This window comes from Podarcis cretensis, assembly GCF_951804945.1.
Source record: "Podarcis cretensis genome assembly, chromosome: 8".
Classification (NCBI taxonomy): domain Eukaryota; kingdom Metazoa; phylum Chordata; class Lepidosauria; order Squamata; family Lacertidae; genus Podarcis; species Podarcis cretensis.
In genome coordinates, this window is record NC_137177.1 from 27,281,179 (window position 1) to 27,295,963 (window position 14,785).

At 43.6% G+C, this 14,785-nt stretch overlaps 1 protein-coding gene across 2 annotated transcripts; it reads left to right on the top strand.

The window, feature by feature from the left end:
• The first annotated feature begins 2,903 nt into the window (after positions 1 to 2,903).
• On the top strand, positions 2,904 to 6,100 carry MED18 (mediator complex subunit 18). 2 transcript variants are annotated; one of them, XM_079986443.1, is made up of 4 exons: positions 2,904 to 3,050; positions 4,299 to 4,409; positions 4,626 to 4,711; positions 5,192 to 6,100. In XM_079986443.1, exons 3-4 carry the CDS (start codon positions 4,639 to 4,641, stop codon positions 5,743 to 5,745), a joined length of 627 nt encoding a protein of 208 aa, XP_079842569.1. In that variant the 5' UTR covers positions 2,904 to 3,050; positions 4,299 to 4,409; positions 4,626 to 4,638; the 3' UTR covers positions 5,746 to 6,100. The 2 variants fall into 2 exon arrangements, with proteins under 2 accessions (XP_079842569.1, XP_079842568.1); XM_079986442.1 differs by lacking the exon at positions 2,904 to 3,050 and adding an exon at positions 3,195 to 3,280.
• Positions 6,101 to 14,785: the final 8,685 nt, after the last annotated feature.

The following is a 14,785-nucleotide window of genomic DNA, read 5'->3' on the forward strand; positions in this document are numbered from 1 at the left end:
CAGATGGTTGCTCTACAGACACCTGCTCTTTAGAGTAATAAAAGGAAGGCAAAAAGGCAGGTGATTTAAGGTGTTCAGAAATTTAACATGCTGGGCTGTAAAGTGGAAGTCCATGGAGTCCATGCAGAAGGGCTCAGTGATACAGCACCCACTTCACATGCTAAAGGTCCAAGGTTCGATCCCTAGCATCTCCAGGAAGGGCTGGGAATCTAATGACTGAAATCCTGGACAGCTACTGCCAGTCAGTGTACACAGTACCGAGCTAGAGGGACCAATGGTCTGACTTCAAATAAGGCAGCTTCCTATGTTCCTAATAGATACAATGCAATGGTAACAGCTATTTGGCCTTTTGCGCAGAATGAAATCCAGGACTCCATTAGTAAGGACATAGAGGCCCATTTCACATGTCAGGGCATACTATAGTTTGCTCCGAGTCTGGTTTTCTGGTTTGTTTTATTTTAGATGGCTGTAACTCATCCTGTGACCTTGGGGTAAGGGTGGGTAATTAAATAAACAAGCAACAACAACAACAGGAGAAGGATGTTTACCACCACTGAACCATGATTTACTGTGAAATTGTGAATGAAACCATTACTTGGAGATTCAGGACAGAAGCTTGATACCAGCATTAAGGAATGTAATCTCCTGGGATATTTGTCTACAGCTTTTATTAGAAATTGGAGCATTAATAATAGCAACACCATTAATAATAAAAATACATCAGGAATGTGCATGGTGCTTTTGCTAAGTATAAAAGGTCCCTGCCCTGAGGAACTCACAATCTACATCTTTATCACAAGAGACAGCAGGAAGGAGAAGAGAAATGGTATTTATGTGAACTGCCCTGAGACCTTCAGCTACAGGGTGGTATAGAAAATCAATCTATCAATCAATCAATCTTCCATTGTCTCCTGAGACATACAGATGTCATCCATCCAAAACAATGTACTTAGGCTTTGCCACAGCAGGGTATGTGGACTAAAAAATTGTGCCAAACAAAGGTGGGTGTTGAGAAATCCGAAGGAAATAAGAGAATTTCCAAAATATGTTTAGAAGTCTTAACACTATTGGGGAGGGGAGGGTTAGGTAAATCTGGAGATAGGAAAGGTTGTGATTCACTCATCAGTTGCTCCATGCTTTTGCTTTGTAAAAACCAAAGATCACAAAGGGATGGGAGAAGTTGCTACTCAGTGGATTACTTAAGCAAAACCTGAAGTACAAGCTACCCAAGAGAGAGACAAGTAAACAACTGTAAATTGCAGTTTACTGCAGTTTGGTACTTTCATACCATGAGAGTGTGGGAAGCTGCCTTATAATCAGGGCTTTTTTTCAGCCGGAACTCACCAAAACTGTTTTGGCACCCCTCAGGTGGGCGCTATTGCCATTTTAAGAGAACACGGGAGACATTCATAGTGAGTTCCAGCACCTCTTTTTCTAGAAAAACAGCACTGCTTATACTGAATCAGACAGACCATTCGTCCATCGAGCTCAGTATTCTACGACTGGCAGGTCTCTCTGGGTATTCAGACAGGAGATGTTCCCAGTCCTACGTGGAGATGCTGGGGCCTGAACCCAGAGCCTTCTGCATTCAAAGCATGCGCTCTGCCAGAGTTGCAGTCCTTCCTCTGAATGCAGAAATACAGAATTTTGCCACTTGCTTAGAGATATACAATGTTCCTGTATGGCTGGTGCTGAACTGGACGAGTCTTTTAAAGAGCCTAAATGGAAGCTATATGCAAACCAGTCTGGACACTTCTGAGAAAGGTGCAAATTATGTAATAAGAAAATAAACACCTGTTCTGAGTCACTGCTATTTGTAAAAAAAAATGCTTTGCAATCTTCTGAAAATATGGTGATTCACTATAGTCAGGGCATAGTAATTGTTTTTGATCAGCACAGTGACAGAAACTAAGCAATAGATACAGTTGCCTTACAAGCCTGGAGAGGATGTCATGACGCAGAGGATTTTTGTGGGTTTGGCCTGAGTCCATTGCCTTCCCAGTACTGCTCTCACCAATCTTCGTCCCCCATATTCCTGTTTTTAAGTTCACTGCAAGCTGTGTCTTTCTCAACACCCAAACTCAGCCTTTCACCTGCGGTCTTTAAAAACCAAAACTGAACTTCTCCTTAGGCTGTTTCAACAGTAACTCCCTACGATGAAGCGAATAAGTCTAATCAGGGATTTTATTCGTTCATTTGCAGCACAATCCTATCTATGCAAGACTACTCAGAAGGAAAAACCACTGAGTTTAACGGGCCTTACTCCCGGGTAAGAGCATAAGACAGGATTGCAGCCTCGGGGTAACTTTTTGCTTTTAATTTATTAACTTTGTTTCGAAGTAAAATAAAATTTCGTGGTGGTGGGGAACAAAACAAATTATCCGGATGCTGAACCACAGTTCTGGATTGGGGTTACTACTTATTATTTTAGGAAGAGGAGAGGCCCAAATCTATACAGGTCTACTCAAAAGTAAGCCCCCCCCTCAACTGGGTTGCCTGAAGGATTTCCAAAGACTGGTCCTAGATCGTTCATAGCCTGAGACGCACCCTAACCCCGGGAGGGGCACCGCATAGCTACAGTTCAACAGGGATCCGGCGTGGTTTGTATTTTGCTTTTCGGCGGCGCAGATATATAACGTAATGCGGCAACGTCACTCCGCCTGCGGCGGAGTTTTCTTACCGCAAACCGCGATGTTGTTGTTGTTTTCTTTCAGCGAACACAGAATGAATGAGAACGTGCCGTACGGTGACGTCAGTAAAAAGATGGCGATGCCCATGAACGGCGCGGGAGGGGGAGGAGAACGCGCATGCGCTGCTTGACTGGCTGTATAGAGAAGGAAGAGTGCTTCCAAACGGTGAGGCGAAGAGTGTTGCAGGTAATAGGCCTCTCCGCCTTGCTGGAGACTTCCCACTGTACAACACCTGAAGTTTTCTTCCTAGGCCGTGCGCACAGCCCCCGCCTGAAGTTACTAGTTCAGCCGAGCCGGAGATAAGGTTTTTGCGCCGCTGATACTAATTGAGACCGGGGCTTTGAGGCCTACAGACGGAGGGTTAGTTCGGACAGCATTTAGCTGGGATAAGTAGGACTTCTCAGGAGATACTGGAGGTGTCTCCTCTCTCTGGAACAAAGGGAATCCTTTTACGGGAAACTGGTGTGAAATAAGGAGCATTTACAGCCTTCTTTTTGTCGTATTCCACATTCCAGGCAGAGGCCTTCTCAGTTGTGGCGCTCCTTCTGTGGAACGGCCTCCCTTCAGGTGTCAAGGAGATAGAGAATTACGTAACTTTTAGAAGGCAGTCTCGTATTAGGAGGTTTTTAATGCATGATGTTTTTATTATGTTTTTAGATACGCTATATTCTGCCCAGAGTGGCTAAGGAAGCCCAACCAGATGGGCGGGGTATAAACAACAACAACAAAATAAATCAGTCAGTTAAGAGAGCGACTTAAAAACATAAAGCTGAAAAGTCTGTTTACACTGGCTACCTTGCTGAGTGTATTTAAAATCCTTATGGATGTTTACTTGTCAATATATACTGCAAAAATCCACAGGGCTTACTACTATGTGTATGTAAGATAAAGCTGTTAATATTAAATATTTACATACGCACTTTCTAGTGGGGGTGGGAGAAGCTGGCTGCAATTCTAAGCATGCTTACTTAATGAAAGGGAATTCCGCTGGATCAAAGACAGCTACCATCAAATATGCCTGATTAGGAGTGGGCCGTTAGTATATTGTAGACCCTAATGGAGCTGTATGACTTATGATTGTTCTTGGTCAGGCCAATGAGTAACTTGTGGAAAGATCATTTCAGATGCATGGTCATACATGTCAGTAACCCCAGGAGAGCCTCTGAATTGTCTGAGCTTATGGGATTTTACACTGGAGATTGTCTGTCACCAAGTTGCCTTATTTTAGGAGTGGGATGGGGAAGCTGTTGGCTCGCCAGATGATGTTGACAGCTCCCATTGGCCATGCTGGTTGGGGCCAATGGGAGATGGAAATCTGCAAGGCCATGTGTTTTTATCCTTGAGCTGGGAAAAGGTTGGTTGCTTCCCTGTCCTGCTGCTAGGGGGAAAAGCTGGTGCAGGGGTGGGCAGGAGGAATTAGGTCTTGATTCATGCATCTTCCACACAGGGGAGGTAAGAACATGACCCCGAGGGAGTGCTTCTGAGCCTAATTCCCCCCCCCCCCTGCTGAAGTTCTCTTGACAGACCACGTAATGATTTTTCTGCCTTCTGTAACAGCTATAATGCACTGTCTTTGATGCTGTATGGCTTTTAATTGTATTTTTACAGGCACTCCGTGGACCCCCTGAATGAAGCTCATGAATGTGAGAAACCCTGCTCTGGATTCATTGTCTCCCAATTGATATTTGGACCGTATTATATACACACACAGTAATAAAGGTAAAGAAGGGGCACCTGTGGTGTTTGAACTGGGGATACGTTATGGTTCTGCTTTGCTGAAATAACCATGCTGTGGTTGGCCACTGTGAGAACAGGATGTTGCAATACATGGGCCTTTAGCCTGATCCTGCTAGGCTTTTCTTATGTTTTTACATTTATCTCATGGTTCAGCCTGAATGACCAGCTTGTTTTTTTTATTGATCCTGCTGCTTGTAGAGAAGAAAATACCATGGAGGCCCCTCCCGTCACCATGATGCCTGTCACTGGAGGCACTATTAACATGATGGAATATTTACTTCAAGGTAAGTCACAGGCAAGACTTGGCTTAACTGTAATATCTGATTCATTCCATATGACATTCTACTGGAAGAATATATGTTTCTTTAGCAATGTAGGTGTTTTCCTTTTATAGCTGCAGGACAGTTAAAGAAACAGAACAACTGTTGAGATTGTGAGTGGACAACTCTAGGGTCTTTCCACAAATAAAACCACAAACCTAAGTTGTGCACAGAGTATATACTCGATAATGAGCTGACCTTGAGTGTACCTGCATGATAGCTGTATTAGCAAACACTTGTTTCACTTGGCCAGTTCACATGGTTCTCTGATCCATGTTCCGTTCAGCAAGGCTGTTGTACTATTTGCAGCTTGCCATAGGTGGTTTTTTTTTAATGTTGGCATGATGCTACTGGACTGTCAGGGCAGTAGGATGCTTTCCATTTGTTAATGGGGATGGTTACCTGTTCAGTGATGCTGTCTTAATCCCTCCTTTCTCCCTCTAGGGAGTGTTTTGGATCAAAGCCTGGAGAGCCTCCTTCATCGACTCCGTGGCCTATGTGATAACATGGAACCTGAGACCTTTCTGGATCATGAGATGGTGTTCCTGCTCAAGGGGCAGCAGGCCAGCCCATTTGTTCTCCGCACTCGGCGCTCAATGGACAAAGCAGGCACTCCCTGGCACTTGCGGTACCTTGGGCAGCCAGAAATGGGCGACAAAAACCGCCATGCCTTGGTACGCAACTGTGTTGATATTGCCACATCTGAGAACTTGACAGACTTCCTGGTGGAGATGGGCTTCCGCATGGACCATGAGTTTGTTGCCAAGGGGCACGTGTTCCGCAAGGGCATTATGAAGATTGTGGTGTACAAGATCTTCCGCATCCTGATTCCAGGAAACACTGATAACATTGAGCCATTGTCCCTCTCTTATCTTGTGGAGCTCAGCATTGTAGCACCAGCAGGACAAGACATGGTTTCTGATGACATGAGGAGTTTTGCTGAGCAGCTGAAGCCTTTAGTTCACCTAGAGAAAATTGACCCTAAAAGACTGATGTGAGCAAGATGGCCAGCAGCTAAAGCTTGAGTCTTTCCTGTTACAAAGACTGGGGAATTGCAGAAAGCTTTAACACAGGTGTGGAGAGCCTTTGGCTCTTCAGGTGTTGCTGAACTATGATTCCCATCATCCCTGACCATTGATCATGCTTGCTGGGTGTGATGCCAGTTTTTGTTCAGCCACATCAGGAGGGCTACAGGTCCCCCACTCTTGCTTTAACCAACACTGATAGAGTTATCTTGCTCAGACCTTTGAAAGCAAAACAAAATTCAGAAGGTTGTGTTGGTCTCTTACTAAGTAATAATGGATTTTATTATTATTACTTATTTATTCCAAATAAAATTAGTATTGCAACTGGCTTTCTCTTACTGCATTTTGGAGTTGGGGCATCTAGTTTTTGTAATTTAAAATCAAATCTTCCTCTGGCAGGATGGGGACAGAGCCAGCTACTATATCTTGCTAGAACTGATGGGAGTTGTAGTTCAGCAACATCTGGAGGGCCCAAGGTTCTCCACACCTGGTTTATACAAAAGAATGGGCAACTTCCTACATATGCTGTTCCCTTTCCTCAGTTCACACCCCACATCATAAGACAAATGATGTACCTAGTGTTACTTATATGGTGCCATCCCACTTTGCCAAGTGATTTTTTCTTTGTCATTCATGCATAAAATTTTGTCCTGACCATGTTTCAGTTAAGTCAGAATGCATATGGATTTCCTGCTACCATCATTTTATCCCCACAACAGTCCTGTGAGATTTTTCTTAAACAATCAAGTGGTTTATATGGTTTATGGAGTATACAATAATCAAAAAATATCCCTTTCATATATATATATTTAAAAACCCAGTCCTGTGAGATAAGTTGGACTGGGAGGGAATGATCCCAAGTATCTCTCAGCAGGTTTTTGAACCCAAGTTTCCCATGTCCTAAGTTTGTCCTTATTTGCTACATCACACTAGTTCTCCCAGAATCTTAGTATAGGAAGCTTGCAAGTTACTCAGGGATTACATTCCAGGAGTCACGCCTAAAGCCAGAATTGTGTGTAGTCAAAACACATTGGATTCAATGTGGGTGGGATTGCCAAAATCTTTTTTCGCAGATGCCCACCTCCTTTTCACCCCCTTTTGAAAAAACTTACAAATTCTTTTGCATGTAAAGCTGAATGCACACAAGTTAAATGTGGATAAGTTTTGGGCTTACTGTACTGCTTAGTACTATATATATATACTCCTGTGGGGGTTTTTTTGTCACATCGATTTGGGGTAAGGGGGAAATGTTAGAAGTAGGACTGGGAATGAGAAACCCATGGAGTTGTTTTTGGAGTATTATTGTTTTTGGAGTATTGGGGAAAGGGAAATTTTAGACCTGGATATTCCTTTTGGACCAATGTCCTTTGGATTTTAGTTTATTCAGTTCTAACATGTTTTTCTCCTCTTCTCTCCCTGCTACTTGAAACTAAAAGCATAGAATAAGATATGGGGGGAAAGTAAGGTTGGAAGAATGGACATCATCTTAGTATAAACATATTGGGTTGAGCTGCTGGCTGTTGTACAATGAATATTACAATAAGAATTTAGTAGACTAATTGGAGTAGAGGGGACAGGATGTATCCTTGTCTCATTGCCATTGCACATTGATGCTTTTATGGTGATAATAATAGAATGAGTTACCCCTGTTGCATTAACTTTTGAGAGACTGGATTATCATGCCACCTGGCCAGCAAAGGCACAGGAATTCAGGAGAGGAAGGGAGTGACTTCTCTCCCCAGGAATTTCTCTCACTTTCTCTTTGTACATTGTTAAAGAATGAGCAGAATGTCACATCTAAGGTGCTGCTGCCATTGAGACACAAGTGTTGCACAGAGGCACTTTAATGACCAGTGACACCAGCTGTGCTTATCCAAGGTGAGACCTGCACTGCAGCTTGGCTTGGTGCACTTAATTATTTCATAGGAACAGAATGTAACTTTGCCTCAGGACCTAAAATATGCCTACAGAATCCTTTGTCCCTTACAGAATAATTACGCTGCTCTTTTGTTATGTAATTGGCATAAGACTCATCCTCTCTGAGCTGGATCGTTTCAGAACCGGCCATAATTACTCCACTGAAGAACTTCCATTATGCTAACACTAATCATAATTAGTATAATTATAGCTAAGTGAGTAGTAAATGTTTAATGCACTTGTCATGTCCAAATAAAATAAAATCATCCTCCTAACTGTTTCCAGATACTTCAGGCTGGAGCTTAATGGGAATTGCTTCCCAGTAAAGCTGTATGGCATTGTCTTGCAAAGACATGTTCTTGAGGGTCTATTATATTCATGATTTACACTCCGCCCTTCAATTAAACAATTAGAGTGGCTTACAGTAAAATATAACATCTATAGAAATGTCCTTAAAATACCAAATTTATAAAAGCAGCAGTAAAACATGCATGATAGAGTTACCTTCCCTTCCAACCGATAATCAAAACTTAGAAAGCCAGAAAACAGCAATTTAAGAAAACCAGTAAAATATGTAAGATCTGTGCATGCATGCACAAAATCATCAAAAGTTTAAAAGTCAGGAAATATAAAAAAATTGTACCTAGTGAAAAATATTAAAGTGAGCAGCAAGCAGTCTTCTTTGGGGAGAGTGTTCCAAAACCAAGGTATAACCACTGAAAAGACCCTTTCCTTGATGAAACCATTTGCCATACTAGATGGCAGGGAGCCTAGAGGAGGGTCTCTAATGAAATTCTCACAGTATGGGTAGGCATGTGTGGAGATGGGTTATTGTTGTTGTTTAGTCTAGTCGTGTCCAACTCTTCGTGACCCCATGGACCAGACCACACCAGACACTTCTGTCTTCCACTGCCTCCCGCAGTTTGGTCAAACTCACACTGGTAGCTTCAAGAACACTGTCCAACCATCTCGCCCTCTGTCGTCCCCTTCACCTTTTGCCCTCAATCTTTCCCAACATCAGGGTCTTTTCCAGGGAGTCTTCTCTTCTCATAAGATGGCCAAAGTATTGGAGCCTCAGCTTCAGGATCTGTCCTTCCAGTGAGCACTCAGGGCTGATTTCCTTAAGAATGGATACGTTTGATCTTCTTGCAGTCCATGGGACTCTCAAGAGTCTCCTCCAGAACCATAATTCAAAAGCATCAATTCTTCGGTGATCAGCCTTCTTTATGGTCCAGCTCTCACTTCCATACATCACTTCTGGGAAAACCATAGCTTTAACTATACGGACCTTTGTTGGCAAGGTGATGTCTCTGCTTCTTAAGATGCTGTCTAGGTTTGACATTGCTTTTCTCCCAAGAGAAAAGGAGATGGGTTATAGAAGAGTTATTATGATTCTCAAAAGCCAGTCAGGCTTTTCTTGGGGGAGGGGATAGATTTCTTAATCTACACCAAAAATGCTGCATAAACAGAAAACAATATATTGGGGGTCCTCTCCGTAATGTGTTGTGAATGTGTCAGTTGTGTGCATTTTCTGTCCACCATTTCTTCATTCTTGTGATAGATAAGTTATACATTGTTGGTGTGTCATACATGCCTTTCTGCTACTTTCATAATTGGTAACCATTGTCACAAGTCAATCCAACGTCAAAACAGACTCACAGCTGACACCTCACAAGTTAAGAGCAGCTTAATAAATCCTGATGACATTGCAGGTGGATAAACCAATACATCAGGCAACTCATTTTATGCACCTCCAGCTGCCTCCTGAAGTTGCCCCATTCTTCTTTTGACAACTTATATGTTAACATTTAAACAAATCTCAAAGCAGTTTACAGCGCAAGTTAAAGCATATTAAATAAAAGATGGGGGAAGCTCCACAGTCTATAAAACATGATTAGCTGCTAAGAGCATCCTGTTTAGCATCAAAATATAAATGGGTTACAAAATACAAGGGCAGTTCCACATTGCAAAACATAAACAACCAAACAAAGCATATTCTAAACACCAGGAAATAAAAGACTACAAATTAAAACCATGCATTTCGCATCTATAAATAGCATGACTGACAGCTATGCAAAAGAGAGATCAGCTTGCTCTTCCCAACCACTGTATGCCCAATCAAACATACACTTAAACTACGGTAAAAGGTAAAGGGACCCCCAACCATTAGGTCCAGTCGTGACCGACTCTGGGGTTGCGGCGCTCATCTCGCTTTATTGGCTGAGGGAGGCGGCGTACAGCTTCCAGGTCATGTGGCCCACATGACTAAGCCGCTTCTGGTGGACCAGAGCAGCGCACGGAAACGCTGTTTACCTTCCCACCAAAGCGGTACCTATTTATCTACTTGCACTTTGACGTGCTTTCGAACTGCTAGGTTGGCAGGAGCAGGGACCGAGCAACGGGAGCTCACCCCCGTCGCGGGGATTCAAACTGCTGACCTTCTGATTGGCAAGTCCTAGGCTCTGTGGTTTAATCCACAGCACTACCTGTGTCCCCGTTAAACTACAGTAATCCCATTGAATTCCAAGCAACTAAGAGTTATATCTGAATTAGCACAAACTGACTTGTTGGTCAGCACAAATACTTCTGCTTTTGCAACAGAACTTTGCCCTCTTCTACCACTGTGCACCCTCTTAAATCTATCCTAGGGTATACCCCAATCCTCCAGAGCAGATTTGAGGGGGGGGGGAGGGAATTTCCTTGTGCAAGTGCAAATCCTTGTGCTAACAGAATGAGGACATTGGATTCTGCCCAAGAAACACAACTTAATCTGACTTCAGTTTAAAAAGCGTTCCATTCAGTTCAAGCACACCCATACGTGATCAACACACACCAGTCAATCAAACACACACATGCACTTTCCATCAAAGTTTCTTCCTTCCTGTTGGGTTTGCTTCTTATTTTTCATGGCTTAATGGTATGTGTTCCCCCTCTCTGAAGTTTTGGGACAATTGGAATAAGCTTTTATTTTTGTTTAAAATCTGATAGTTCTGTTTGTCTTTTATTAAATCAAAACCAAACTCTCTTTCCATGTTGTACGGCTTGAGGAAAAAATGTGTTCCTGCTCCAGCTGCTTGAGAATGAATTGGTAAGCTTCTTACTGTGTATGTTGTTGTTGGCATCTGTCTGTCTTGACAGACAACGCAGTGTGCCTCCAGGGGTGAAATCAAGTGACCTTCCCAGAATGCAAGGTGGGCAGTGTGTATGGGGCTTGATATCTTGGGCTGCCCAGATGACAAGACCCCCTCTCAGCCTCACTGCTCTGGTCCCAAGGAAAATAGCAATATGTTTGGCACAAGCTCGGCTGCAGGAGTTGCTGGAAGGCGGCATATAAGGTGCCATCCAACTGTTTTAGGGACTCCATTCTGGATATGTGTAGGGTTTACTCCTTAGCACAGGTGCCCTCCAGATGTTTTTGGCCTACAACTCCCATGATCCCTAGCTAGCAGGACCAGTGGTCAGGGATGAAGGGAATTGTAGTCTCAAAATATCTGGAGGGCTGAGGTTGAGGAAGCCTGCCTTAGCATTTTCTTCTGAAGATATCCCACGAGGCAGTGGGTACAAATTTTTCCTCAGGTGTTTACTCCCAAAGCCTTTCTCAGGAATGACTATAGCTGCAAGGCAGCAGAGGTTAACTGTGTGTATGTATATAGTTATATATAACACCCTAAAGTCGGGAAGGAATTGTGTTACAGAACAGTAGATGTATTGGTTTGTTGTATCTTGAACCCCCCCCCCGCCCATTGCCTTGTATACCTGGTTGAGGGTAAGAACACAAGAAGAGCCTGCTAGATCAGCACTCTGGCCATTTTGTCCTCATGGGCCACCCAAGTGCCTATGGGAAGCCTGGACACAGGACCAAAGTGCAAGAGCACTCGCCCATCCTGGGACTTCCAGCAACTGGTCATCAGAAGCATTGCTGCCTTCAAACATGGAGGCAGATCATAGGCGTCATGCTCCAGAGCTGTTACCTCCCTTCATGAACTTGTCCAATCCTCTCTTAAAGTAACTTGATGAAACTCAGGTCAACAGACATTGCTCTTTTGTAGTACAGTGGTACCTCAGGTTACATACGCTTCAGGTTACATACGCTTCAGGTTACAGACTCCACTAACCCAGAAATAGTGCTTCAGGTTAAGAACTTTGCTTCAGGATGAGAACAGAAATCGTGAGTTACAGATATGTACAGCATATATTAGAGGTGGAGAACCTTTTTCACCCAATGGGCTGGAGCATTGTCTCCAGGCCAGCTTGGGTGGGACTGCCCACCTGTCAATCATACAGTTTTATAATGATGCCAGGCAATTGACACTTGTCATGGTTGGTTGGTGGGATGGGAAGATGGGGTTTGCTCAGCCGGCTTCATTGTCATGCATTTGGGAAGCACTGCATAGCAAGCTGAGCAAGTTTTCCAACCCCCATGCATGGTGCTTGGGAAGTGCAGAGCACTGATTTGCAAAGCACTTTACCCAGTGCTGGGACGTGGGTGACGCTGTGGGTTAAGCCACAGAACCTAGGGCTTGCCGATCAGAAGGTCGGTGGTTCGAATCCCCGTGACGGGGTGAGCTCCCGTTGTTTGGTCCTGACTCCTGCTGACCTAGCAGTTCAAAAGCACGTCAAAGTGCAAGTAGATAAATAGGTACTGCTCTGGCGGGAAGGTAAACGGCGTTTCCGTGCGCTGCTCTGGTTCGCCAGAAGTGGCTTAGTCATGCTGGCCACATGACCCAGAAGCTGTATGCCGGCTCCCTTGGCCAATAAAGCGAGATGAGCGCTGCAAGCCCAGAGTCGGTCACGACTGGACCTAATGGTCAGGGGTCCCTTTACCTTTACCTTTTTTACCCAGTGCTTCCCCAGTACCCAGTATATGGCTGTCAGGCATTTAGGAACCTCTGTACAGAGCCCCTTTTGGCCAAACCCTGTCCTTACCTGCCCCACTCCTGACATCATATATGACACCAGGCTGGCAGGCATGGCTTGCTTGAAATGGGCAAGTGGGCCACTTGGGGAGGCTTGGTGAGCTAAATTTGTCCCACAGGATGGAGGTTCCCCACCCCTGCTTTACATGCAGAAAGTCCTGGATTCGGTCCTCATCTATTAGCCTCTCCAAATTGGGATGGGCAAGACTCCTGCCACTACACTGCTGCTCATGCACACAGACAGGACTGAAGAAGATGGACCAGCGGCCTGATTCAATAAAAAGCAGTTTCCTGTCCCCTGCGTCTGTTTGCATGCAAAACATGTCATTTAGTGTTCAGCGCTGGGCCCATATAGCAGTACTTATTAAATACGAGAAGAATCCTTTCACAAGTTGCCCACTTTTTCTTTCTTTAAAAGCACGAGAAGCTGTGTTTGATTGCTAGAGAGGGCACAGGATGAAACTCCTGCATTTATACAGGGTGGATAAAGATTGGATGGGTGAAGGATTACCAGTGGAGGAATATTGACCCAAACATGCTGTCTTCATCTGACTAGTCCAATCTGCAGCTCGTACCCCCTGTGTAAATCTAACCTACTGCATTCCTTGACACCTTGCCCTTGTCACCATTTGTAACGTTCTGCTGGTAAAGTACCTTGAATAAAATTGTGTTTTCTCTGCGGGGAACATAGAGTACAGTGATCCAATCCTGTACCCAAAAAAACCAAGGCTTTTTTTTATTCAACAGAGCCACCTTCTGGACATTGCTGGTACTTTATTGCTGCACATTTCCCGACCTCGTGATTAAACCACTGTGCTTAACCACTTCAGCATGATTAGAAAAGGAGACTCTCTTTATTATTTTCATCCCTGGTTTTCCAAAGTCGTCGTTTTGAATCCCATGGACTTTTTTCTTTGAAATTACATTCTGCACAGCCACTAGGTCAGGAGTGGGGAAGCTTTTTGGCACTGCTGATTAGAACTTTATCTCACCACCAATACCACCCTGCAAGCAAAGCAGGTCACCTACCTATCAATCCTGCCCACCTGTCAAAGTTGACCCATGAGGGAGAGGGTGGGATCTGCTTTGTTTCTATTGATTTTGTTTACCTAGTACACTACTTAAAATGAAACTCCCGTATTGCTAATGTAAAAATCGCCACGTTTCTCCTACTTCTGCTATCTATGATAACCTCTTGCATTTTGATTAAGAAAATGGCAGGATTTCATTATTTTAAAAAAGGGGGAAAGCTGTGTGTTTCTTCTTCCCAGCCTCTCTATTTGTCTCCTGAAACTGCATAGTAGTACCTCTTCCTACACTAAGGCTGAGACCAATACAGATTAAGGTGAACTCCTACCAAGCTTTAGATTACAAGGTTAGTTCTCATCAAGTTAGGGTGCCTTTCAATAATTTTTAGGGTGTGTGTTCAAGTATATTATAGGAACTTTAGGTTTGTGCAATTAAAGTGGATTAATGTGCTCTGTCACCACAAATCCACTTTAAAAGGACAACAATAGACTTTTTTGTGGTTTGGAAAGTAGCAGGGAACTGTACCGAATGAAGTGTGGGATGAATGAATGGTGAATGGGAAGATGTATGCACTCTCCTCAAGCAAATCAGGTTATATAATTACTCTATAAGCAATTCAGAACAAATGCTCAATAAAGACTAGACACAGTCTCACCGCCGTGTAAGATTTCTGCAAGTAAATCCGGATTACTGCTGAGTAAACAGGCAATCTTTTTTCTTCTCCACCTCTGCTCCTTTGCTCAACATCCAAGCTGATGAAGACTTCTGGTGTACAGTACTCTGAAGTTTGCTCCGTCTTTTGTGACAGTTTAGTTCTACGATAGGTTTTGGAATCTTTAAAAAGTGATGGCCTCATCACTTCCTAACAGGGCTGTCAGTCTTCCTGCCCAACTCCTTCCCATTTAACATCTTACAGGACAGGCAGATATTCAAGAGATAATGATTTCACATTGTGGAAATGTAGAGAACAATGTCTGTTGAATATCTGCTTGTGACACAGCTCTTACAGGCACAGTAACCTTTTCACAAGTAGAAGAAAATGGCAACATATCCCTTCCTCCCAAACTGCATTAAAAAATAGATGGAGCCTCAACTGGTCAGAGATTAAGAGGCTGCTCCTCTCAAATGCAATTCTGATTATATCTATTTCA